This window comes from Agelaius tricolor, unplaced genomic scaffold (assembly GCF_023055355.1).
Source record: "Agelaius tricolor isolate 1412-34295 unplaced genomic scaffold, bAgeTri1.0.p SCAF_6, whole genome shotgun sequence".
NCBI lineage: Eukaryota > Metazoa > Chordata > Aves > Passeriformes > Icteridae > Agelaius > Agelaius tricolor.
In genome coordinates, this window is record NW_027269266.1 from 6,047,873 (window position 1) to 6,073,911 (window position 26,039).

A 26,039-nucleotide genomic window follows, 5' to 3' on the forward strand; every position below is an offset into this window, starting at 1 on the left:
CACCCAGTGAAAGCCTGTGACAGGACTATGACACAGTGTCTGTCTGTCATGAGACCAAAAGGAAGTTGCTGTAATTGCACACAGATGCATCATCCACTGCCTTGCAGACAATGCCATCAAAAGTCTCAAAACTTGGAATGATCCAGCATTCCCAAGTATGGTTTCCCTGTGAGCACATCCCCTTTCCAAGGGAGGCATCCTGATGTCCCAGAGGTCTGGTCCAGACAAGCTTTGCCCCAGAGATGGGCTGAAGGGGAAGGGGTCCCTGTGCCATTCCCAGGGCCAGTGAGCTGGGCAGAGCTGCATGAAGCACTCGGTGTTCTCAGAGCATCCCTGCTCCCCTGGCCATGTCCAACCCCTCCTGCCCTTGGGCAGCAGCCAGATGTGAGTTTGGTGGCCAAGGAACCCTCCACAGTCACACCATGCAGAGCATCCCTTGTCACCTCTCCTCCCCAGTAATACAACAGACATCTGTTCACACCAAACTGAGCAAATCTAATATTTATTTCACATTTAGGTCACAGGACATCAAACCAAATATTTTTACCCCAAACAGATTTCCTGACCTTGTGGCAAATCATCCCTGATTTGCAGTAATATTTGTCCAAAGAGATGTCTTGCTCTCACTTAAAAATGAAAGGAAAAGAAGTTACATAGGGTCCTGCACTCAGCTTTAAGGTGCACAATTGCCTGTGCACCCAAATCACCTCTGGATGCCACTCTTGATTTCACTGGAACCAGGACAAGATCATTAAACTCTTAAACTCTTATTTCCTGCATTTGTTCACTCCTTTTCATCCCTGAAAACCAAAATTATTTAAATACATAAGTCCAAACACCCCAAATGCAAAGCATTAAAAATTATATTTAACAATCTTGGCCCAAACAGTGGCTATGGGGCCCCTATCAAATCTGAGACAATCCCATTGCTTGTAAAGATGCTTTTTTTTAAAGATGATTTTTTTTCCCTTTCAGCCCTCCTGGGCCAAGGATCACATTAGCACTGCTCCTTTGAAAGCTCTGAAGGGCTCTGTACATGGAAAATTGACCTTTTTTTCAGTTAAGTTTGAACTAGTTTCAAGGCAGAAACTGCTGAAGAGAGAATTTCAAAAGCTTGAGAAATCTAGTGGTCCCTTATGGCTTGCAGTAATGAGTAAGATAAAATGCTCTTTCTGGTTTCCTTCCCCCTGTAATTGAAATAGATGCTGTACTGGGGCTGCAAAACTGCTGCCCAATTATCACCCAGCCAGGCTGATTTACATCTCCTGTTCAGCTTCAGCATGGTGGGAAATGCTCAGGAGGGCCAGTGTAAACATATTTATGTCCTGGTGGGATGTGCTGAGCTCCTAATATCAGGATAATAGTGTTATATATGTAGACATATATGTGCATATACATCTAAAGACCCAGCTAGGCAAACTTTCTCCTGTGAGGGCACCAAGAGCTGCTGGCTGAGGCACAGCACAGCTACAGGCTGGAAAACACCTGGTTCACCCCAGTGCTTGGCTTGGATTTTAGTGATGCTCTGTGGATGTGATCCTCTTTTACTGGCACATTCCAGCTTCCCTTTGGAGGGTTTGAGCACCAGGAAACTGCCTGAACTATTGGTCAAGTAAACACAGACTAGTCCCAGTCTCATTAGGGTCATTTCTCACATTGGCTTGGCTGGGGGAGGTGGAGAGGACAGGCAGCTGCTGGTGGGCTGCCCTTCAGGGCACCTCTGCCACCCCACAGAACCCTTCAAATGAGTTGGCTTTGCAGAGCCACGCAATATTTCACAGGTAAATGACAGACTGCCCACGTGGCTGTAGGTGGGAGGAGAAGGAGGCTGTAGCCACCACATAGAGCCCCACTGGCACAATTCCTGGTGTGTTTGAAGAGTCCAATACCAAATCCCACAGGATCCCCCACTCTGCATTTCAATTTCATCAGGGTAAACTCCTCAGAGTTGTGCAATAGGAATGCCATCACATATCAGACATTTCAGGAAGTGTCTGTAATTTCTTTAATTATTCAGACAACAGAGCACAAGGATAATAGCTTCAAGTACATTCTTATACATTATTTTGACAGTAATAGATATGTATTTAGTCATAAACTATTCTGTAGCCACCACTATGTGTACATTTTATACAAACTATTGCCATACTCGGACCCTGAAAACGGACAGTGACATCTCCTAGATGTTTTGCACAAGGTTATGACAGTACATCCTTCATACAAGAGCTGTGGCTGTGGGTTGGATTGGCCCATCTAAGGAAGCACTTCTAACACACCACAGAGGGGTGATCCTGATGAGAGGAGCCAGAGGGAGAGGTGGAATTCAGACACAGTGAGAGGAAGACGTAAAGCTGCTTGGAATAATTGCGACGGAGAACATGGCGCAGCATTTCTCTGCTCAGTGAAACAGGCTGATCCTGGTGTAAGAGCATCTAAGCTTCTCTCACACCACAAAGATCTGAGCTCGTCTCGGCCTTTGGGTGAAGATTAAATGAGGCAATGTCTGGTGTGGTCCCATCCAGGCATGTGCCCTGCCCTGACACAAGTGTGGGCTCTGGTCTGATGGCTCTTTAACATCTCAGTTGCAATTTAGATTGAAGCCCTCCAGCCAGTGGCTTAAAGTTTGATCATTGACATCCCTAAACACCTCCACCATCCGACCTCTGGAGAAGGCACCTTCCAACACGGTCATTTCTTTGAGTGTAGAGGCCTTAAAAAATGGCAACCACCTCTCAGAGACTGGGTAAGAGAGCTCAGACACCCAGACGCTGCCAAACTAAGGCCAGACTCACAGCAGAGACTCATTTGTTCCACGATAACATTCTCACATGCCCCAAATCATCTGGGTTTGCAGCCCTCAGCACACCCCAAAGACAGGGAGGTGGCAGAGTCCAAGCTGGGGTGGACAGCAGGTCCTCAGCACCCAGCAGGCAGTCCACAGTCCCCATGATGCCTCTCGTTGGGTAGGCATGAGGGTGGCTTTGTTCCTCTCCTGGTGCTGCAGCACACTGTGGTCACTCCAAAGTCTCATCACCCTGGCCATGTCCAAGCTTTGGAGGTTGGAAGTGGGGCTGGACTAGAGGTTGACAGGAAGGAGAAACCACATCCATCTGCCAGGGCTTCACACAGCAATGCTCGTGCGTGGAACTCGGCCTCCAGCTCCTGACAGCGCTCCAGAAGCTCCTGGGATTTCAGCGTGGAAGGGCATGGTCGACACTCTCTGGAGATGGCCCCAGGCAGGGACGTTCTGAGAGGCTGTGGAGATGCCGTCCATCCCAGCAGAGAACGTGGCTGTGTCTCTGGAGCAAAAGGCCTGGTGGATGAACATCCTAGACTGGCAAGTAATGGAAACCAAAGAAAAGGTGAGAAGACATTCAAGGTAAGCTCCCTTCTGGCACGGTCCCGTCGCAGACGCGCACACACATGCACACACAATGTTTTGCAACATTTTTAAAGGGATCCTGGAAACCCTCAGTGGAGGAGCACGTGGCGCAGCAGAACCTCACTGATCAGCACCTGTCAAGGATGATCCCCTCAGGGTGGGTTGGGGCTGGGACCAGGCAGGGGATGCAGCGCTGGCCCCATCACTCAGCTCCTAAAACACATCTCCAGCACATTCACCCATGGGTGGCTCGGGACAGACTCCTGCATTACAGCTAAGGAATGTCTCTCAGCACAAATGAACAAATCTTTACCCTTTTGTTTGTTTTGCAAAGGGTGTTTTGCTCTGTTCTCAGTGGCCCCAAGCTCTGTGCTGTTACTCAAAGCAGTCAGTGAAATCTGGTGGCTGTCTCCTTCTTCCAGCATCAGCCACATGAACCCCTCTAACTCACCAAAGTCAGTGTCTCTCCCTCAGATTTCCATCTTCTGGGCACCCAAATTGAAGTCCACCAAAATCCCGGAGTTGCCAAAAGGAGAAGGCAGCTGCCTCCCTCCACATTAATGCACTTCAAAGGGAAAACTTGATTTAGCATCCTCAGAAATCAATTTTAAGAGCCATCTACAGTCTCCATTCCAGACTGGGAGGTGGACATGGAGTCGGGGCTGGAGCTGGAAGAGAGGAGCATTGCCTGAGCAGGGATGGGGAGCCAGGGCTCTGGCAAAGGGAAACCCGTCTCCTGGTTGCTCGTGCAAATAAGTGAGGTTCTACTGTCAGTACAAGAGATTCCAGGTTATGCACAGATGTGATGGATTCGTTTCCTTAATTAAAGTACCAAAATTAAATGTTATAAGCAACACATCTAAATAAAATATTGGACGCTCATTTAGGTATCATGTTTCCTAAACCAACAAGCAAAAAGGAAAAAAAAAAATGGGATGCACCAGGAACTCTTAGTTATTATATACTAACCAAACTGTGCATGGCACATTTTATTTCTATAAAACTATTAAAACTATTACAAAATATTCAAAAATACATTTTAGTAAATTTACAGCAGTTATTTCTCAATTTATTAATGCAAAACATCCTTTTCCCCCCTCTGTACAAACTACCATCTCCATCGTCACAGAATTGCCGCCATGTGCGCTTTTTAAAAAATATTATTTTCTAATAAACTTTTTCTGAAGTTAAAAATAACAAGGTTTCTTACGGTTTTTGCAAATAAAAAGTTTGTGTAACAGTCTCGACTTCCATGAACTTCCATGAACGTGGCCAAATGATGTTTTTACAAAGCAAAACATGGTAAACAATACAGGAAATGATGTTACATTTGCAACTATTTAAATTAAAATAATATATTCTCATATTTTACACTATTTCAAAAAACGAAATGTGATTCAGTTAAGTATTGATCTCTCAAAAAAATCTAATTTACAATTCTGTGTATAAAAATATAATTTACGGACCCCCATGAAGTTTGTCTTTTTTGTGTGTGTTTGTTTGTTTGTTTGCTTGTTTTTTAGACTTGCTGAAATGAAAGAGCAATGTAATGGAGAGATGGGAAAGTACAGAATTTTGCTTTCTGAAAGTCAGGACACACATGACATGTAGAAAAATAGACTCTGCGCAGTTTTGCTTGGCCTCACAAAATAATTTTTTCTCCTGTGAGTACAGTTCACATGATAATAAATTATCAAAGAAACTATTTAAGGCTCTTGAAGGTCCGGTTCATATCATTTAAAACATCTATTCAAAATACCAAAGAAATAAATATCCAGGAGAGGAGGAAAAAAAAAAAAGCAACCAACAAACAAAACAAAACAAATAAAAATATATATATATTTATAAACTAAACAGAACAGAACTTCCAGGGGTCTTTGTTTCCCTTTAAGTCTACTTTGGACTGTCCTACTTAATTATTATTATTTTATTATTATTATTTTTAAGTCTTAATCCGTGCTCTCTTTTAAAAATATGTATTTTTTCCTTTTTTTTTTTCTTTTAGTGTTTTCTTTTTTTTCTTTCTTTTTTTTTTCTCTCCTTTCTCTCTCTCTCTCTCTCTCTCCCTCCGTGTGTCTGTCTCTCCATTGGAGCCTGGCGGGATGGCGCGGGGTGCCCTCAGCTGGACGACACCATCATGCCCAGCGGGTGCAGAGAGTCACTATCCAGCACCCAGCTGCCGATGCGGTAGAGGAGCCGAGAGTACCAGTGGATGCCGGGGGCCGTGGGGTCTCCCATGGGGCACCCCACCCCGGCGGGACAGAGGGCGGCCAGCAGGGCCTGCAGCAGGCGGAAGGGAGCGAAGGCCCAGTGCGCCCAGCTGTGCTCCTCGATGACGGCGTAGCACGAGGCCAGCACGCGGTCGATGAGGATGGTGCCCTGGGCGGTGAGCGGCGCGTAGGCTCCCGACGCCTCCTCCCGCAGCGACACGCGGTGCACGGCCGCCGGCAGCAGCCGCCGCCCGCCCTCGCCCAGCACGAAGACGCGCTGGCCCGGCCGCACGCGGCTGGCGAACAGCGCCCGCCCGCTGCCGGCGCTCCCCGCCTCGGACTGGTTCTGCTGGGGGGCCACGAAGAGGAGGTGGGCGGCCGTCAGCAGCAGCCGGGCCCGGGGATGCCGGGTCTCGATGACGTAGAAGAGCTTGTGGGAGCCGTCCTCGCGGTCCAGGAAGGTGAGGAAGTCGCTGTAGAGCAGCCGGCCTTCGGTGTCGGCCACCAGCACCCTGTCTCCAGGCCTCAGGTCCTTCACCAGCTTGGTCCCACCTTTCTCCAGGTGCACCGTGGCCGAGCCAGGGAAGCAACCACCAGATTTGGCTGCCACTGAGTTTTCTGCGCAAGGAGAGAGGCAGAGCAGGGTTAGAGGAGGCACATGCCGGGCTGGGGTACGGGAGCATGCAGGAACTTAGCACTTCCCCAGCAACCCCAACCCACCAAAAAAGTGCAGGACACAGCCAGATTCCCCTCTGAAATTCCTTCACCCTCATCTATGAGCACGCCCCATTTGCACTCAGTGGGTCAAGTGAGAATCCCCTTCCTGCCAGATTTGAGTCAGTGTAAAATCTCCTCTGGGTTAGGAGTTACAAGAGTGATTTTTCTCATAAAGGAAATGAGCCAAAATATTTCCACTGAGAAAACTGTTCCAGAACAAAATCTCTTCTGGAAGAACTTCCCATTTGGCTGCTGTTTACCCTGCACTGACACCTGATGCCAGATAAGTTGCAGGCTTTCAAAGCTGAGTGGTTTTGCTGGCATAAAGTTTCTTCCCTAAGCAAGTGCCTGTGCTCTCGATGCTCGGGGTCCCCACTCAGCTCTTACTCAAGGAGCAAATTTAGGGCAGCAAAAAGCAGAGGACAGGAGGAGACTTTGCCTCAGGTTGCACACAAATTTTGGCACTGCAAAGCAGGAGCCCAAATTTCCCAAATCCCCCTGCATAGTGCTGCACAAGCCCCCATGCTGCCTCCAGCCTTCCCGCTCAGCATGGTGGCTACTGGGGCACATCCTACACTCACAGCACCCCTGCCTGGCATCTCCAGCACTCTGCTTCAATCCTCTCCCAGAAAAGAAAGAAGCCTCTCCCTCCCCCCTAGGAGAAGCATGCTCTTCCCTGTCTCAGAGCGTGTGCTCCCAGAGCAGCCCAACACCTGTGCCAGGCCCAAGCAAACGCCTCCTCCACCTCCTCCAGCTCTTGGGAGTTACTCAGAGCTTAGAGTAGCTGTTGCTGCTTTCCTGTGCTACTGAGAGGAACTATCTCAGACTTAAAGAAAGCAAAAGTAGCAATGAGACTCTGTCTCTCTTGAAAATCATTTTTTGGAAGCTCAGCCACCTGTGGGGTGGTGGGAAAAAAAGTCTGCTGTGCTCCAGGCTGATCTCTGTCTTAACAGAGGGACTTGCAGTGTTCCTAACTACTCTGGTTTTTTAAATATTGGTTAATATCCCACAGGATGTCATGGTAGCAAGTGCTGAGATTCCCCATCCCTCCTTTGCCTTTCCCTGCTTTCTCCCAGTTACTCCCAATACCAGTTAAGAAACCTCATGATTTAGCCCCTAAAGATGGACAGATTTTATATTTTGTCTCTGTGGCTGCTACTGAAATTCCTATGATTTAAACAAACCCTTGGAGTATCTCCTAATGACTTTCTCAGGAAGGACAGGAAGGGTGAAAATTAGACCATTATTGATTTGCTAATGACTTTATCACTTCTCCTTCAGAAATGAAGCAGCAAGATCTCCAAGGCCTCCCTCTTCAGGGAGGACATGGCAACAAACAAGCTATGTACTTTATGTGGAGGCCTCTGCTAGTAAACTACACCTTCCTACAAGCTGGCAGTAAAGGTCTGGCTAGAGCTTTGTTTGCATATTCAGGGACTTGATGAATAGATGTAGTAGTGTAGCAGCTCTACAAACATGCCAGTGAATTGGCAGAGGTGTGAAAATCTGCTTCTTTGAGCAGCGCTTGTTTGGGTTCTCTAATTAAAATCCAATAAAGGATCAGCATTGTCATTCTGATTCATGTAATAAATGCAGACACTCTTGGAAGAGAGGACACTTCCATTTTTTTCCCAGCTTCTTTCCCCCCTTTTCTCCCCCTCCCTATTTGTTCAGGTGCAGAAACCCTATGTGCCAATTCACACACATGCTCTCCAAAAACCCAGGACCTTCCAAGCACTATTTGCACAGCAGAGCCACTTTTCCAAGGCACTCAAGACCTGTATTTGAATTTTAAATGTAGAAGCTTGCTCTAAATACTTGCTGTAGCGCATTATCAATGTCCCTTTTACCACCCCTGCCTCTCCCTCCTCTGTTCTGGTGACAATAATTCAGGCCTTGGGGGAACTCTTCTTCGCATTCCAGTCTCCTGGATCATACTTTTTGCAAACAGAGATCTAGATAAAGAATCTTCCTGCTGGCATTATGGGATTTAATCTTCTCATGAGATGCTCTGTCATGAAATGAGGTTTGGACAGTTTAAGATCAGGCTGAGAGAGTGGAATTCAAGCCTGCTCCCTTCAGCCTGCCTCGTACAGTCACACGACCCTGCCTGACACCCTCCAAATATTGCCCCCGAGTCCTTGTGTGCCGAATCTCAATGAGCAGCTTGGGGTGGCTCCCCTCCTGTGAAACACCCCTGGGGTGGATTAGGAGGTGCTCCTGGGCTAAGGTCACGGCGCGCCACAATCGGACACCTTGCGCTACAAAGCCCATCTTGGCTATTGAAAGGGCAGTTTCAGATCTGCACGCAGCTGACAGCTTTGCAGGGCCTCTTTTCGCCTAGAAAGGACCCAGGAGCTGAACAAAAGCAGTAGCAGGCTCTCAGGACAAAGCCCACATGGGCCAGGAGAGGTGCTCAGCCCCTGGGGAGCTCCGGGCAGGAGTGGGAGACGTGAACCCCTCCTGCAGGTGGGCACGGCAGGGCTGGGCTGTTTCCCTGCCGAGGGGCTGCTGGGTTTGAAGCAAACAGCTATATTTAAAGAAAGCCCATTATTTTCTTTTGCAGCCAAGTGTCTCCTGACACATCCAGCAGGTTGTTGGGCTAGGGTATGCTCTTAAAAGGAGCTTTCGATGTCATACAGCTGGATGGAGGGAGGCGGTGGAGCTGGGGGCTGTCACTCGCTGACAGATTTGCTCCACCAAAAAACGTGTCAAGTGTCAAGAAAAGAAACTCTGCGAGTCGGGGATTTCTTGCGAGCTGTTCCCGAGTTGAGACAGCGTGTGGCGTTGTAAGCACAGGGGAGGGGAGGAAAAAAAATTATGTGTGTGTGTATCCCTATCTGGGAATTTCCTAGCGGCTACTGCTGAAGGAGGCTGGGGACCACGTTACTTATTTATTTTCCTGGCCGGCTCCCACTCGGAGATTAGCGCTCACGAGTAAGGCGTGCAGCCAGCGGGGCGGCTGGAGACGGCCACGAGTGTTTGTGTTGAACATGCTCCTTGGATGGGGAAAGCATCAGACCCCACGGGGGGAGGAGAAGGGTGTGTGGCTGCGACGCAGCTCTCGTGGGGAGGCTGGCCAAGCAAACCACCCAAATAAAAGTGCTGTGAAAAACTGCTGCAGCTGGCTGGGCTTTGTTTTTTCCTTCCCCCTCACTCTTTCCTTCCCCCCACCTCTGCTCCGACGGGGTCACTAAGAGGAGGGAGGAAGGCCGGCTGCGCCCCCGGGGCTCTGCTCCCATCCCCGCGGGAGCAGAGCCGGCGATGGGGACCCTGCAGGGAGGAGAGGAGGGAGCCCGGCAGCAGAGACAGGTCACAGAAGGCTCTAGGGCGCTGAGTTCCTGCCCTGGGATGTCTCCCCACCTCGGCTCGTCCCTGGGCAGGCTGCCCGCCTTACCTGCTTTGACGGAGCAGTGGATGTGCGCCTTGGACTCGTAGTAGACCCAGTCGAAGCCAGCCTCGACGGCCAGGCGGGCCAGCATGCCGTACTTGCTGCGGTCCCGGTCCGACGTGGTGATGTCCACGGCGCGGCCCTCGTAGTGCAGGGACTCCTCGGAGTGGTGCCCGTCCTCGTCCCAGCCCTCGGTTACCCGCAGCTTTACCCCGGGCCACTGGTTCATCACCGAGATCGCCAGAGCGTTCAGCTTGTCCTTGCAGCGCTGCGGGGATACGGGCAGATAGGAAAGGGTCATTGTGGGGGTGCTGCAGCCAGGGGAACACCCCTCCTTCGTTATCGATACCCCCCCGGGCCGCATCCCGCTTCCCTCTCCCGCTGTTCCTGCCCTCCCCGCCAAACGCGCCCCAGGATGGGCTCAGCCAGGGCTGAGCATCTTCACCTCCCCTGCAGCCAGGGAAGGACGGGAGGCAGGTGAGGAGGGGGAGAGTGAAACCTGGGGACACGGGATGAACAGAGGATCAAACACCGCGAATATCCACGGGGACGAACCTTCTCCCTGCCCTGGCACCTGCTGCGGGGACAGGGGGACCCCCCTCTGCCGGCGCTGGCCGATTCAAAGCCAGCTGCACGGAGCGAATTCCTGCCGCTAAGTGCCCTGTCCCTTCCCGAGAGCAAAGTTTCTGCCCAGAACAAACACTCGCCATATATCTCAGAGTCACGGATTCCCCCCCGGAATGTCTCTGCGGGTCTTTTCAGCTTAATTCTGTGTTGAAAAGGGTATCAATACATGTTAACAGCCTTTATGTGCTGGAGGGAGGGGTGTTTTTTTTCTTCTCTCCCTTCGCCCATCACTCATTAGAGCCCTCAAAGCTGCATGGGCTGGGAGCATTCACTCCGCTTCAAACATACATCGGCGCTCGCCTACAAAGCCGAGCAAATCCATACAATAATATAGCTCTTAGTGGGAAGATGAAAAGCAAGGGAGGGCCAAGGAGGGAAGTTAAGCGGAGCAGGGATGCTATGCAAGCTAGGAGCCCCTTTGTGTGGAGTGAAACCCTTCCAACTCCGTGGAGAAAGTACTGCAGGGTTTTTCATTGACCCTCCAGAGCCAGCAGCCTTCCGTGGGCTGAACTGGGCCCAGCAGCACGAGGAACACGTAGGGATCGAGTAATGAGGCACACAGGACAGGGGGAAGTGAGGAAAAGAGGTGAGCCAAAACCCTGGAAGTTTTGGGGATATTCCCATCTTAGCCAGGCGGGGAATAGACACAGTGGCGGCAGGAGAGAAGGACTCTCAGCCCGGCAGAAACAGGAAATCAGCACCGAAAGCATTGAAAAGCACTTGACTAAAGGTACAGGGTTAGAAACACACACGTTGCCAGCTTTCTTCCTCCTTTTTGAGAGGAAAACAACTCAGGTGCCTCTACCCGACGTTGTTCTCCTGATGCAAATAGCGATGTGGCTGTAAGCCACGGCGGGATGCAGTAAGCTGCTCTTCCCACACTTTTGCTGGCCTGACTGCTATGCTTGGCCTTCTGCAGGACCATTCTCCCCAGTGTGCTCACAGCACAGCCAATAAAAGACCACAAAGTCCCAGGAAGGCAAAGCCCCTCCATTACTCCGACGACGCTACTTTTAGGGACGTGACAAGGTTGTTTAGCAAGGAAGTTCCCATGTGTTCACCAACAGCCATAAAAGTGATTCCAGCAACACACAGGTTGATATAAAGCGATATAAAAGTCCCCGAGAGATATAAAACACAGTCACGAGCTCACTTTGGACTCTCTGGCCTACCGTTTTATGGAGAGAGACGGGTGTTTGGGTTTCGGCACCGTTCCCGGCAGCAAAGTGCAGTGGTACAAGGAAGTTGAGTTTGATTTATTTTATTTTTTCCCTCTCTCCCTCTCACACCTGAGTGGATAGATACGCTCCATCACTGATTTACAGGGGAAAGGGGGAGAAGGATCAAACGTCTCAGCTGCTGATAAGGCGACAGCACTGCGCGACACGGCGATGTCGTGCCCCGCACGGGAGGAGCGGGCGCGGGCAGGGACGCGGGCAGCGCCGGGGGGCTCTGGCCGCTCCGGCCCTGCCAGCACCACTCCCCGGCTCCAGGCGAAATAAAGAAGAAGAAACGGCCTCCTAAAGGACTTTTCTCCCTTTTATACTGCCTGAGCTGGATTGTCAGAGTCAAAAGCCGTGAAGCCCAGACTATTTATTAATTCATCGGGTCGTGTGCCACAAATCAAGCCCAATTCTGTTCAGCCACCGTGAAGCTCAGCAGGGCTGCCTCCACTAACGCTTTGTGTGGAGGCAAAGTTGTTCAACAAGCCCTCTCCTGCCAGCTCCTAATCTCTTCACAAATGAATTGCTTGAAGGAAACACTTAACAGGTACCTGTCAGTGTAAACAACCTGGTGGGCTTCCTAAATGCCAAGTTGATCTCTAAATTCCTCACATCGCGCACTGGTTGTGTGCCTGCATTACACGAGATTGCTATTTTATTTCATACAAATTCCAGCTTTATCATACTGACCTGGCCTCCTTATCTCTCTCCCCAATCCAGCCAATGGCCGGGGTGGGGGGGGGAGGAAAGGGAGGAAGGGGGGAGCCCTTAGCAAACTGCTGGTGTCACCTGCAAAGTTGAGAACCTGACTTACCTACCTCTGTTTGCGTTCCCCCCCACCCTTCTGGAGTTAATATTAACTACCGACTAATGCATTCGGCAACCACTCTGCAAGTTTAACGATTCTGTCCATGAAAGATCTCTCCATGGTTGAAGGGCTCCCGAAGCCGGCGTTTAAAGGCTGGGATTTAACGAGAGGTTGCCGGCCGAGCGAGAGAGGGAAGGAGAGGAAAGCAAGGCAGGGAGGCCAGCGGCAGGACCGCACCCCGGGCCGCCGAGGACGCGGCCGTGCCCGGGCAGCGGGGAGCGAGGGCAGGCAGTGCGCTCGCTGCGCGGCCCCGCTCCGCTTCCCCGCTCCCTGCCCGGCCCGGGGTGCCGGAGCCCCGCTCGCTCCCCGACCTCGCTCCCCTCTTTACCGCCGGGTACCCGGCCCTGCGGCCTCCCCGGCCCCGCCGCTCTCAGCCCACCTCCCCCCTTTGTGTCTAAGGCACGGGAACAAGCGCTGAAGGAGAGGGGGGGGGGGAAAGTATTTGTTTTCGTTTCGTTCGTCTGAGGGAAGTTGACAGAAGGTCAGGAGTTCAGACGCTGCCAGCTTATGCAGCGGGAGCGGCCAGCCGCGTAGCCGGCGCGGCGTGCCCCGGGAGAGCCGCGGGGCCGGGGTCAGCCCGCAGTCCGCCCCCGGTCCGCAGCCCACCGCTCCCGACCGTGCCCCGGCTCCCCCCGCGCCCGCCGCCCCGCTCCGCTCCGCTCCGCTCCGCTCCGCTCCGCTCCGCTCCGCCGCGCACACGCACCGGCGCAGCCGCGCAGGGAGGGATGAGCCGAGCCCCGGCGGGAGCCCGTCTCCCGCGGAGCCGCCGCCGCCGCCGCTGCCGCCGGGCTGCGGAGGGAAGGGTGAAACCCGAGCCGCCGCGATCGATACGCGAGGGGAGTAAGTGGAGCTGAAAATGCGAGAGATGCGGCTCCGGAGGCAGCGGGGGCGGAGGACCGCGGGTGCGCGGAGGGGCGCGGGCCGCGCCCGAGCGGGGACCGGCACCCGCTCCGCTCCGCTCCGCAGCCCTGCGCGGGGCGGCGGCGGCGGCGGCGGCGGCGGGCGGAGGCGCCGCCGCGCTCCGAGGTGCGGTGCGATTTAAGGTGGTCGGGAGGAGATGGTGGCGGCCGCCGGTCCCTCGCCCCGAGAGACCCGGCAACGTGCGGAAAATCAGGCCGAGGAACGGGCGAGTTTGGGAAATTCCACCCCCCACCCCCCCTTCCCCGCGTCCACTCCCCGCCTAGTCCTTCCAGGCGAGTCCTGCTCTAGCACTGAAGGTGGGGCTTAAATGTATTAATATTAAAAAAGCGCTGTTGACCTATATTTGGAGGAAACCCATTTCCAGTGTCTAGATTGCATGTAGTTTCTGAAACTCCGGGATTAGCACAGCAATTGACTTCGCTGAGCTCTCTGTTGAGCATGAATTATAATTACGAGGTGACTCGGAGCGGTTCTCTTTCTCTCTCTCTCTTTCTCTCACCTTTATCTTTTTTTTCCTTTCTTTCTTTTTGTTCATAAAATAGTTCCGCAATCCGATTCCACCCGAAATCCAATATTTACCCAGTTGTAAACCTTGTGCCATCAGATTTTTTAAAACAGAAGGTGATGCAATGCCGATAAGTTGCAAGTCCCTCCCCTATGGAAGTACCAGAGCATTGGCGGCGAGCATCCTTAAAGAAATATCAATATATTTACGGTCTGATGGGCACAATTGCAAATGATGGTATTGCAATACGAGCTATATAATACGGAATCAGATGAGGAATGGTCGATCCGGCTTCAGCTGCCTTTTGTGAGTGCACGACTGCATGCCTACTAAATTTAGAATATGCTCGCGAGAACAATAATAATAAGGAAGGTTAAAATGAAATGAAAAAAAAAAAAGAGAAATTAAATCAAATATATAGAGAAAAAAATCAAGTCAGCAGGCGCAGCAACCGCGGACTACGTTTGTAATAATGAGTGGGTGGCCTGGCGGTCACTATACACTTGGGGTCCTCTGAGCTGTATGCAATTCGTTTGATCAAAGTGCATCCTTGGGGACAAATGCAAACAACAATCTCTAACCAAGTTACAGGGAACGCCATGGCACGGTAATGACTGTAAGTATCACACAGATTCCCCCACCAAATATCGAAACAGCTCCGGCTCCAGCCCCGGCTAACTTGGCCGGATAGATGGTATTTACATTCAATGGGGAAACTAGTCGAGTTTGGAGGGGCGGGGGGAGGAGGGGGAGAGGGAAAGGGGGGGGCTTTCAAAAATACTAAGACAGATGCGTCCTTTAGGATTGCTCAGAGAGGTTAACAAACACAAATACAGGTATCTCTGTGGCTCTACCTGAGTCATCAGTCTGTCAGCTCCCGTGTTCTCTTCATCCTTAAAAATAATGTCAGGGTTGTAATTTGGGGTTAGTTCTTTAAATCTCTCGGAGTTTCTTGTGATCTTCCCTTCATATCTTCCACTGGCCCCTAGGGTCTTCTCTGCCACATTGGGAATAAACTGCTTATAGGCTAAAGGGGTCAGCTTTTTGGGGTGTCTCCTTTTTCCAATGCCCCTGCCTGGTCCACAAGTCAGCCCAGAGGAGACTAAAAGAGCGCAGATGAAGCCCACCAAGAGAATTCTTGTCAACAGCAGCATTTCGTCCATTGAATCCAATTACTTCAAAGCTCTCTGTGCCTATCCCTGGCTGTCTCTCTAGAGCTCTCTCTCCTCCTATGTCCTTGTCTGCTTTCTGAATCGTATACTATCCACCGATCCCTAGCAAGACAGGTGCTGGAATGGCAGGCTTTAGGTCGCTGATAACGGAACACATCGGAGTTTGGTCGGGAGACAGCAATCGAGAGACAAAAAAAGGGTCTGATTTTAATGGTAGCAAAGCAAGACGCTAGTGAGAGGAGTCTGCCTTTAGTTCTATATTATAGCTGCCAGGGCCGAGAGCTGATTGGCCAAGGCGAGGCAAGCTTGTCTTCTGATGTTAACCCTCAAAAAGGCAACAAATTCTTGAAAGATTTTTTTTTTTCCTTTTACCTGAAGGGCTTGGAGCTGAGAGGGGTGGAGATCGCGCTTTCTTGGGATAACATCAATTACACGCTTTTTTTTTTTTTTCTTTTTTCTTGCTTTTTTTTTCCTTCTTCTGTTTTTTTTTTTTTTTTTTTTTTTTTTTTCCTCCAAAAACTTTCTTGGCAGAATGGTACATTTGTCAGCAAGAGGAACAGATGCCTCTCTGAAAGACGGGAAAAAAATTAAGATTAGCAGGCTGCTTCAGTGCAAATCAAGTTTCTAAGGGCAGTTAAATAAAATGCCGAAATATCGGGGAGCCGTGCAAATAGGAACACACTTGGGTAATATTAACGCCCCGGGGGGGAATAATGCCATTTCAGAGCGCACCCACCTAAATGGCTTTGTAACAGGTTTCTTGCCCCTGAAAAGGGAGATTGCTTTCCCTCCCAAAGACATACATTTTTAAACACACTCGCCTTTTAGCTGATAAATGACCACTTTAACAGCAGAAACAGGTCTGATGCGAAGCGGCAGTTAAATGAAGTTAGTGTGTCTGTGTATCACACAACTGCAATGTGGCACTTTTTTTTTTTTAATAAAATCAGGACTATCACCCAGTTTAAAATAACGTTGTATCTTCGGAAGTGCACGAATAGTCAACTGATTAAAAATAGATGGTCTCCTGAGCACGCTGGGGCTATATTCTTTGTTTCTTTGGTCAAAGTCGGAGTGGAGCGTTTTAGACTCTTACACCTCCTTGCGGGGTGTCATTAAGTTTTTAAGAAAAGCATAGTGTTGAAAGCATCCGCAAACACAATTAACAGAGATCGATCCAAGCAAAGTGAATGGAAAGGGGATAAGTTTAATGTTAAATTAATTGTTATCTCATGCAGCGTGGCAAGTGATGTCTTTATCCCGATCTCCAAAAGCTACTAATCAGACAAAGGTGTTGAGAGACGAGCAAAATTGCAGAGATGAGGCTGATAGAGCAGGTTAGACAGAACAGTAGAGTTCCATATGAACAAACACTTCTCTGCCTGCAAAGTGCTCATTTGCTTTTGGTCCTAAGAAAATACAATTTGTCCTAGGATCTAGAAAGTTTCAGGAGTTTTTTAGGAGTTCTTAAAAATTCCGGGACGGTGTGCTAAAGTAATTCAAAGTCAATTTTCTCAGAAAAACAAAACACATCCAAAAAAATAAACTTTATTTAAGTTGTGGGGTTTAAAAAAGAAAAAAGAGACAGAAAAAGGGAAAAAAAGAAATAAAAAGAGCTCTTTGGGGTGAAAAACTAGATGGAAGTTTTCTGGTCTGTGACATTGAGCTGAATAGTAATCAACTTATACCCTGAAAATGGATTTTAAAATCAGTTTTTAAGTGGTAAAAAAGTTGTATATCCGTAAACTGCAACAAACAGATCAGCACGGACTTTTCAAGAGACAAAGTAGTCTTTTCAGGTAAACTTTAGAAAAGAGGCAAAAGAAGTGGTCCGAAGTGGTCTCATGCCGACTCTGACTGGTGCTCTTTCATCTTTCTGAGACTATGCTTTTCTTCTGCTATTTATGTTTCTTTGTGGAGTTTCAGTGAGTCGTCAATTTCTCTTTCCGACCTTTAAATTGAGGAGTTTTGACTTGGAAATGGGTAAAAAGTTAGAAAGTCAGTAGCTTGGCTCCTGGGTTGTTATCAACCAACTTAGTTGCAGAAACAAGTTGTATAACAGCTAAATACCTGCTTCATGCTATTAAAAAACAAACTTAAGTTTTATCTCCCCGTCTGCGTGCATGCGAGAAGACAGATACAAAGAATATATAATTTATACAAAAGAGGGTATGTTCTTTTGATGTGGTTGCCTAAACAGCATGACTTGATATAACAGTTGATTAAACAGCGCCAAGGAATAAAAGCTATTCTTAATGGTGTGGAATACTGCAAAACTTTTATCATCCCTCTTACCTTGTCCCCCTCCCCATGGAAAGAAGATCGATATCCCAGGCACTAGATGGGTGGACATCGCAGTGAAGAAGTCTAGAGAATAAGGACAAACTCCCTCATTATCAGATTGCCATATGTACAAAGCAGTCACCCAAAGATTAACAGGGAAGGAAACGCAAAGAAGGAATTAATTAAATGCAAGTAATAAATGCGCGGGGGGGGGAAGGGAGAAATCAAGAAAAGTTGTAACTATGGGAAGCTCGAAATCCCCCTCCTATCAAATTAGATGTGAAAGAAAGCAGAGCTGGGGGAGCGGGGAGGCTCTGCTCAGCTTCAGCGCAGGCTGGAGCTGGCGGCGGCCCCGCCGGGAGCCGGGCGGGGGGAGCCGGGGGTGCCAGGGGGACACCGGGGGAAGCCGGGGGGGAGCGGGGCCGGCGCTCCCGCCCGCCCCGCCGAGCCTCCGGGATGCGCCCTGCCTCTCCTCCTCACCAGGAGCTTTTCTTCTTTCTTTTTAATTATTATTTAAATGCCACAGCTTCTGGGAAAACAACAGCCCCCGAGTCCCCGCTCCGCGCTGCCGGCAGCACGGGGGGCGGGGGTCCCGGCCCTGCCCCCGGCCCGCCGGCCCAGCCCCGGCCCCGGGCTGCAGGGAGCCCCGAGCCGAGCCCTGCCCGCCCCACACCTCCCACAGCGAACGCCCCAAAGCTGCAGCAGCCCCCGGCCGGCACCGACGCCTTCTCTGGAGGGTCCAGAGCCCACAGCCGCCACTGTCCCCATGGGCCCCGGGTCCCGCAGGGCTGCCCAGCGTGAGGGTGCCGGGGAGGCCCCTGAGCGAGGCCCCGCGGTGGAACTGCCCCACTCTGCTGCCCTGCCCACAGCGCCAGGTCCATCGTGGAGCTCCTCAGCAGCCCCCAAAACGCTGCTGCAGTGCTTGAGTCCCTGGGTCATCCAGAGCCTCATCCACACCACAGTCTCAGGAGCATCCACTACGGACCCCACTGAGTCCCAGTGTTGGCACCCAGCACAGCCCCATGGCCCCGCACTCCTTGCTGACACACAGGCTCTTCAGGGGCTCAGCCAAATACATTGAAGCTCCCACCATGGTGGAGCATCCACTACAGACCCCACTGAGTCCCAGTGCAGGCACCCAGCACAGCCCCATGGCCCCGCACTCCTCGCTGGCACACAGGCTCTTCCAGGTCAGCCAAACCCACCGGGAGCTCCCACTGTGGTGGCCTGGATGGGGCCATTGCCAGCACTGTCCTGGGCCATCCCCACCCAGCCTGGGCTGCCGAGGGGCACTGATGGATGCACCCAACCCCCAGACAAGCTCTTTGAGAATCAGAATTTACCTTCTTTTTTATGAAATTTGGATTTGCTACCTTCTTTTTTATGAAATTTGGATTTGCTGATGGCTGCAGGTTCTGCATAAAGCTAAGGAAGGGTTCAGACTGTGCAAGAGAGTTGCTCATTGACCATTTGAAATTTCCAGATTTTCCTTGTACTGATATATTTTGGCTGAGGAATCTCAAAATACAGAAAACTACGCATGCAAATGCTGTGTGACTTTTAACTGGATCTTAGCTATTTATCATCCTCAATAGCCAACATTTGTCCTCATGCTTATTGTATAATTTTTAAAATAAATTATCCATTTTTAGAGCATGAAGTCTTCACTCTTGTAGCATCTTTGCACCTGTGGCGCTTCCCAAGAAATTTGGGATCGCGGCAATCATTGTCAGAGAAGCAGATCATCAATAACTTCAGTGAAAACAGAGGTTATACTAGAGCAAAACTGGTGTAAATAGAAGGACACTCAGGCTAGATTTTCACCTGAAGTTTTGTTTGATTCTTTTATATACCCCACCCTCCTTCATGGCAGTGTTAACCCTTTTTCATTAAAGGAATTGGTGCACATCCCTGTTGCCCATCCTCCTTGTATTGCAATACCTATCTTGAAAATCAACTTAGAAAATTCAGTTCAGAATTACTGGCTAGCTGGCAACTGTATAGTGACAAGCAGAACAAGTCTTGTTCTTTGGCATTTTCTTCCAAAAACTCCAAAACCCTGGCACCAACAAGAAAAAAATTAAGCTTGTAGTTTTCCACACATTTTGGTTTGACAGTAAAATTCAGGGAACCATGCAGATGAAACCTGGTATTGCTTTGCTGTGCCCTTAGTCTGACATTAGTCTGTGAGCATTTCTGCTACAAGAAAAAAAAAAAACAACAACATTTTGTGTGTATGGAGAAGCAGAAAATATTTGCTTTCCAGAATAACTGTGCATTGATTTTGCAGTTTTTATATCCATTTGCTAGTGGATTAATGCTGATCATTGTCTTGGATATGGTCAATAGAGCCTTTCATCATACATGCAAAAATTTTTGTAGGCAGAATGATTCATAAGACATTGTTATCTAGGTTTTGTTTTGTATTTGCTGTTGAACCAAACTTTAAAGCAGAATTTCCCACAGGTTTCCTTCTATCTTCATCAGGGCAATATGTAATGTCTGATTATAGGTTTATAGAGAAACCCTTACATTTCTCTTTTAGGTCTTTTCATTTCTCCTTGAATAACCCAACAGTTTCTCATTCCAAAAGTCCCAGGTGGGAGTGAGTATAATTTTTTTTTTTCCTTCTTGGATTGTAATCCGCATCCCTTTTGCAGTCACTTCCTTCTGGTCATGAATGGGGAAAATCCCAACCGAGGTGTTTCTGTCCACGGGGACGGTGGGAGGGAAGCAGCCACTAGGGGAGCTCGATGTTGGGAGTAACCCCCGAGCACCTTCCTCACGGCTTACACAGCTTTTCTGCAGTAGGAATTTGAAAGCAGGTGTTAAGTTAAAAAAAAAAAAAAAAAAAGTAAAGGAAAAAAAGCAGCAACATACCAAATGGGCAAGTTTTGGAGCTTTATTTTTCAGGTTTTTTGTAAGAGCTTTATAGCCAAATATCCAAAAATTATTTGCTTGTTGTTCTGTCCATTGCATTGTGAGGTGAGAAATGGCCACAATACATATTTCTTAGCTTCTGATAGCCCATAAAATGAGAACATACTGAGATGAAGCTGCTTAAGCAGCAGCCATGAGTACAAGAATATCTAATGTTTAGTCCCAGTTGTAAAGTTGACTTGCTTTCCTGGTCATTGGCAGGTGACTTAGATTCAAAGTTCGCATCACAATAAACATTGCTAAGAATAAACCTTCAAAAGAAATTGTGTCTTTCTCTTGTTGTCATTGTTATAAAAATTGTTGACTGGATTATTAATGGTTCGTATGTTAATTTGGGTTTTGGTTGTTTATTTAAGGAATTTATCTGGGCAACAGAGTCAATGATCATTAGAGGTTGTGGGTGTATGAAGAGCCAAAAAAGATCTTTTTCTCCATGCAGATCAATACAGCAGGTTCTTACTTGGCTGTCTTTGGGTCCCACCTATCCACTGTAGCTTATACTGTAGCTCAGTATAAGGAAGCTGTTTATTGTAAGAGACTTGCTCTCATCTTTTTCAGTATCAATGACTCTAGAAGCTAATAAAATGTTTAGTGCAAATAAAGAACCTATATTTAATATGTATTAATACTCCCCACAAATGGTTAATGGAATTATTACCTTTTAGCAAGATGTACATTTCAATGTACGTTTTTCTTTTCAGAAAAGAAAAAAAAAACATGGATACATAAAAAGCATTGGGAAATGCAAGTAACTCTTGGCTGTCTGACTTGCACAGTTGTGTTTCAGGGAAAAAATGCAGAGTCATATTTTGGAATATCGAGTGATAGCACATCTCCCCCTCTGTGTGATATGAGAGCCAGACAGGGGATGCTAAGAGAAACCTGAAGGCATGAGATAAATTCAAACTTAACTTGCTGGCTCTTGCAGTGTGAGGTTGGCTCGTTCAAAGTACACAAACCAACAGACTGGATCAAGGCTCTCTGTTTGGGCAGAGATCAGAAACAAAGCTTGCCCTCTAAAGTCCACCTCATAGCCAGATTCAGCCATGGTAACCACTGTATTCACTGGTCCATGGTAGCAGGAGAGGTATGTGCATGATTGTCTTAGTTTTTCTTGTTTCCTTACATTTGCAGACTATTTTTGAGCATAGTTTACATGTTTTCTTTCTTTTTCCCTGGCATATTTACACCCCAGCTTTTTAAAACGCTTTGTTCATGCCAGTCAGTTTAGCAATGCGCTTGTTAAAACAGTTCCTAATATATTGTATATGACTGAAAATGACTTAATTGTTCTATTTCTTTCTGACCCCAATAAAATGTGTCCCTGATATTGTTTGAGTCACTCCCTGTTCACAAGAGCCTACATGTATGTCACCGGGTGAGTTTGAAACATTTCTCAGCTACATCAGTTCAACTGCTCTTATTTATTTATTTAGATTTGTAATAATGACAGTAAATGGCCATCTGAATCAATCTGGGCACTTTGCAGTCATTAATACTGCAGCATCGATATCACATAACACAATTATAGTGCAATAAATTACCCACAAGCCTCATCTGTTGCCCAACCAAAACAAGAACTCCCTGTATCTATCACATTGCTCATTTATGCCCTTTCCCTCTAAAACACCTTGAGAGTGGAAAAAAGGGCTTTGAAATGTTCCTAAAAGCTTAACAAAACCCTGTCCTTTCCAAGGGAAGATGCAGATATGAGAGCTGAGGAAATGGCACATGGGATGCTCCATCAGCTGATATACCCTTATGAGCAGAGAAGGGCCCAATCCTCCACACAGACAACTCATAAAGTTACTTAAATCAACATCAGAAAACCTCAGAACATCTTTCACTGATCACATCTGCAACTGGATTGTGTGACAGTTCAGGAAGACTTCTGCTCTCTTGTCTCAAATCATGTGAATGGTTTCCAATGACAAAACCAAAACCTGATTTTTTTTTGTAGAAACCTTAAGTCACTGACCCAGCTCTGAATCCAGTGTGAAGCCAGAACTAGGAGCAGTCTGTCACACTGCACATCATTCTGAGCTTCCATATTGGTTTGAGAAATAATTTAGCAGTGCCCAATTCAGCAGCTTAACCTTCAAGTGTGGAAGGATTTGGGTAACAGCACCTCAACCCCACTACCTTCTGACAGATGATGATGCAAAGACCTCTTTCATACAGCCTCCTTCTGAGTAGCAGCAATGATTGTTTTTACCTCAGATGGTTCTGGAGCATCTTTACTGGAGGAACAGAGGAAGGGAAGGACAGAGGGAAGGAGGCAGGGAAAGAGGAAGGGAGGGAGGGAAGTTTCTTGAGTGCAAAGAGCTCTTTGTGCAACCATGAAGCTCGGAGCTCCTGTGCTGTTTTGTCATGGGCTGGAAGGGGAAAGAAGCTGAACCAATGATTTTTGCAGAAGCAGTAGCTTGAAGCAGCAGTAATCCTTGGATTCAATAAATTGGAATCCTTTTTCCACAGGATCCGCTTAGAAAACCCATTAGAACAGCAGACTTGGCCCTGGTAGGCCTCGATTCAAAGTCCTCTGAATTCAACAGGAGCCTTTCTGTTGTTTTTGGATTTTGCATCACTTTGATGTTAAGTCCATCACATTTGTGTTGCTCAGAGCAAACTGCTTGTGCTGCTGTTAACAATTCCTCAGATTCATACATAAAAGCAGGGAGGTAACACTATGGTTTTATAGCATCAAAGTAGAGTGCCCTGCTCAGTTCCCACTGAGATTTCTTTGGGTAATTCAACAAGCAGCTCTACAGGGTAACAAACTGTGTTAACTATTCATGCTCGATGTTTGTGTCTCCTTTACAGCTGCAGCAGTATAGCCCAAATCTGCTGTAACGTGACAAATAATCTATTGGTCAAATTTGTTTATGGAATGAATCAATTCCAATCAGTAATTGCCTTTGGGCAACAGTTCAATTATGGCCTTATCTTTTGCTCCTTGCTGTTGTAAAAACATCTAGGTTTTGAAGAGCAATTTGCTTCATTAGTGCTCAGAATCAGGCAATGTTGATGTTGATGCTTATTTTATTCATATAACCATGTTTTCTGTACATGGCTTCTTTGTGGGCATGGAGTAACAATGCAGTGGCAATACCATAGCACACAGTGAACCATGCTAAATACAAATTAACATTGATAACCAAGGAGGAATATGATGCATCTCTCACCCCAGTGCTGGAGTTGTGAGATCTCTGCATCTCTGAAGGTTCAAACAAGAGATGCTGTTTTTATTTCACCTCTTCTCTGTGTTTATTTTTCTGTATAGAAAAAAGAAATACTTGCTGGAGGTGCAGAGTTTTCTTCAGAAGGAAAAAGCACACTCTTGAAATATTCATCATAAAAAAAAAACAAAACTAAAAAACCCCACACTCTATTACTTCACTCAGCCTTTCTTTCAGAAAGCAAAATAAATCATAATTTATGCATGGAGACTTGAAAATCGTCACAAAGTAGCATAAGGGCAGCCTGACAAAATAAGGCACAGACCTTAGGCTAGAAAATTACCCACCATGTAAACAAGGTGACACAGGCAATTGGGCACTGAGAGCTTAGTGTTTTTTGAGGCAGGGGAAAGCATTTTGCTGATATAACCTAAGGGAATTTGAAATCACTCCAAAATGCACTACCTGAAGACAGGCAATTTTTTGGAATGTGTGCATATTATGTCATTATATCTAAATATGCTGAGCAAAGAGCAGGATAATATTTCCCTTTCCTTTATGCTGTTAAAATGAATTCAATTTGGGGCAAAACTGCTCAGCTTTAATCAGTACTTTTATGCATTAATATCCAGTTGAATCCCAGGGCAAGCCAAACAAGCTGCAGACATTGGTGCAGCTTGATATTGCTATTTTTATTCATTTCTGTTTATTGCAGCAAAGCTTAGAAGCCAAGAGAGAAGCACCTTACTCTGCTTTACCCAAACAAATATAAGAACATCTCTTCTTCAAAGAGCCTACCCTTTTATTTGTACTGTTTGTACTTCACCTTATCTGTGTGAAGGCCCATTGAAGTAAGTGGAACAATTTACAGAATGAGGCATATTATGATTTCCAATCTGATGTAGCAAAATGAAACTTTTATAAAGTCCTCAGCTGCTCCTGATAGGATGCAGTGGGAGAAATGCCTCTCTTGTCTTAGCTGAAGGTGTCATCCACACATTTTAAAGCTTTCTGGCCAAACTCATCTCTAGATATTGCTGCTGCAATTATATTCAGAGTGATTCAAACAGGACTGGATACTTACATAATTGGAGTATCTATGCTGAGTAGACAGTTTTAAATGATGTGTGAGCTTCAGTAATTTTGAAAGAATTAATTATTTGGAGCCAACAGGAAACTCTCCCTTTAAACACCTTTTTGTGTAAATAACCATTTTGAGGTTTGGCCAGCAGTATTCTCTGAACTTGGCTGGAGCCAAGGGGGAAAAGGTTTTAAGGACTCCTGGTGATTTGGCAGCACAGTGATCCTTTTTAAGCAATGAGTTGTGCATCTGCAATCTCTGGAACAGAACTGAATTGTGACAGCTTCACAAATCACTGTGAGAGGGCATCCTCACTTGTGGCAAATGTACAGGATAGGTTTATCACAGAATCACAGAATTACAGAATGGTTTGGGTTGGAAGAGGCCTTGGAGACCATCTAGTTTGAATCCCCTGTTCTGGGCAGGGACACCTTCCACTAGACCAGGTTGCTCAAAGCCCCATCCAACCTGGCCTTGGACACTGCCAGGGATGAAGCATCTGCAGCCTCTCAGGGCAACTTGTGTCAGTGCCTCACCATGCTCACAGGAAAGAATTTCCTCCTAGGATCTCAACCTCCCTTCTCTCAGTTTGAAGCCATTCCCCCTTCCCCTATCCCTCCATGCCCCTGTCAAAAGTCCCTCTCCAACTCATATGTGGTCCCTTGAGGTAATGGAAGGTGCTATAAGGTGTCCCTGGAGCCTTCAAGTCTCCAGGCAGGATAACCTCAGCTCTCTCACTTGCTGTCTTCATGGGAGAAATGTTCCAGCCTTCTGAGCATCTTTATGGCCTCCTCTGGACTTGCTTCAGCAAATTCATGTCTTTCCTATGTTGGGGACCCCAGAGCTGGACACAGCACTGCAGGTGGGCTCTCATGAGGGCAGAACAGAAGGGCAGGATCACCACCCTCAACCTTCCTCAGCCAGCTGGACACCCTTCTTTTCCACAGAATCATGGAATCACAGAATGTTCTGAGTTCAAAGAGAACCACAAGGATCATCAAAGTCCAGTCTCTGGCCCTGCACTGGGCAGCCCCAAGAATCCCACCACATGCCTGAGAGCATTGTCCAAATGCTTCTTGAGCTCTGTCAGCCTTGGTGCTGTGACCACTGCCCTTGAGAGCTTGTTCCAGTGCCCAACCACCCTCTGGGTGAAAAACCTTTTTCTAACATCCAACCTAATAATTTTGATGCTTCCCAGAGCACAACTGGCTTTCTGGGCTGCGAGGGCACGGTGCTGGGTCATGTCCAGCCTCTCATCCACCAGCCCAGCTGGATGCTGTGGATCAGTCTAGGCAAGCTCATGTTGCTTGTAGGTGCAGGAAGTTGGGAGAGCCTGAGTGGCTCGTTATGGTAGGTGAGAGGCAGTGTGGTGACTAATTCAGCCTTGCCACCCCAGTGCTTCCTTGAATCCATAAGTGGCTTTTGAAAATGTCACTCAGGTAGCATAATGTTGCCCAAGTTGTTTGTTGAATCAAGAATCAGGCTGTGAATGGCAAGTCCTACAGAGGAAAGAAGCAAAAGAACTCCATACCTTTCATTTTTC

The 26,039-nt window shown here is 47.9% G+C and overlaps 1 protein-coding gene across 1 annotated transcript; it reads right to left on the reverse strand.

Annotated features, from left to right (window-relative positions):
* Positions 1 to 486: 486 nt before the first annotated feature.
* Positions 487 to 15,232, reverse strand: SHH (sonic hedgehog signaling molecule). Its single transcript, XM_071428589.1, has 3 exons — positions 14,699 to 15,232; positions 9,707 to 9,968; positions 487 to 6,210 (listed from the first exon to the last, which is right to left on the reverse strand). The coding sequence occupies exons 1-3, from the start codon at positions 15,005 to 15,007 to the stop codon at positions 5,501 to 5,503; spliced, it is 1,281 nt and encodes a 426-aa protein (XP_071284690.1). The 5' UTR covers positions 15,008 to 15,232; the 3' UTR covers positions 487 to 5,500.
* Between the last annotated feature and the right edge of the window lie 10,807 nt (positions 15,233 to 26,039).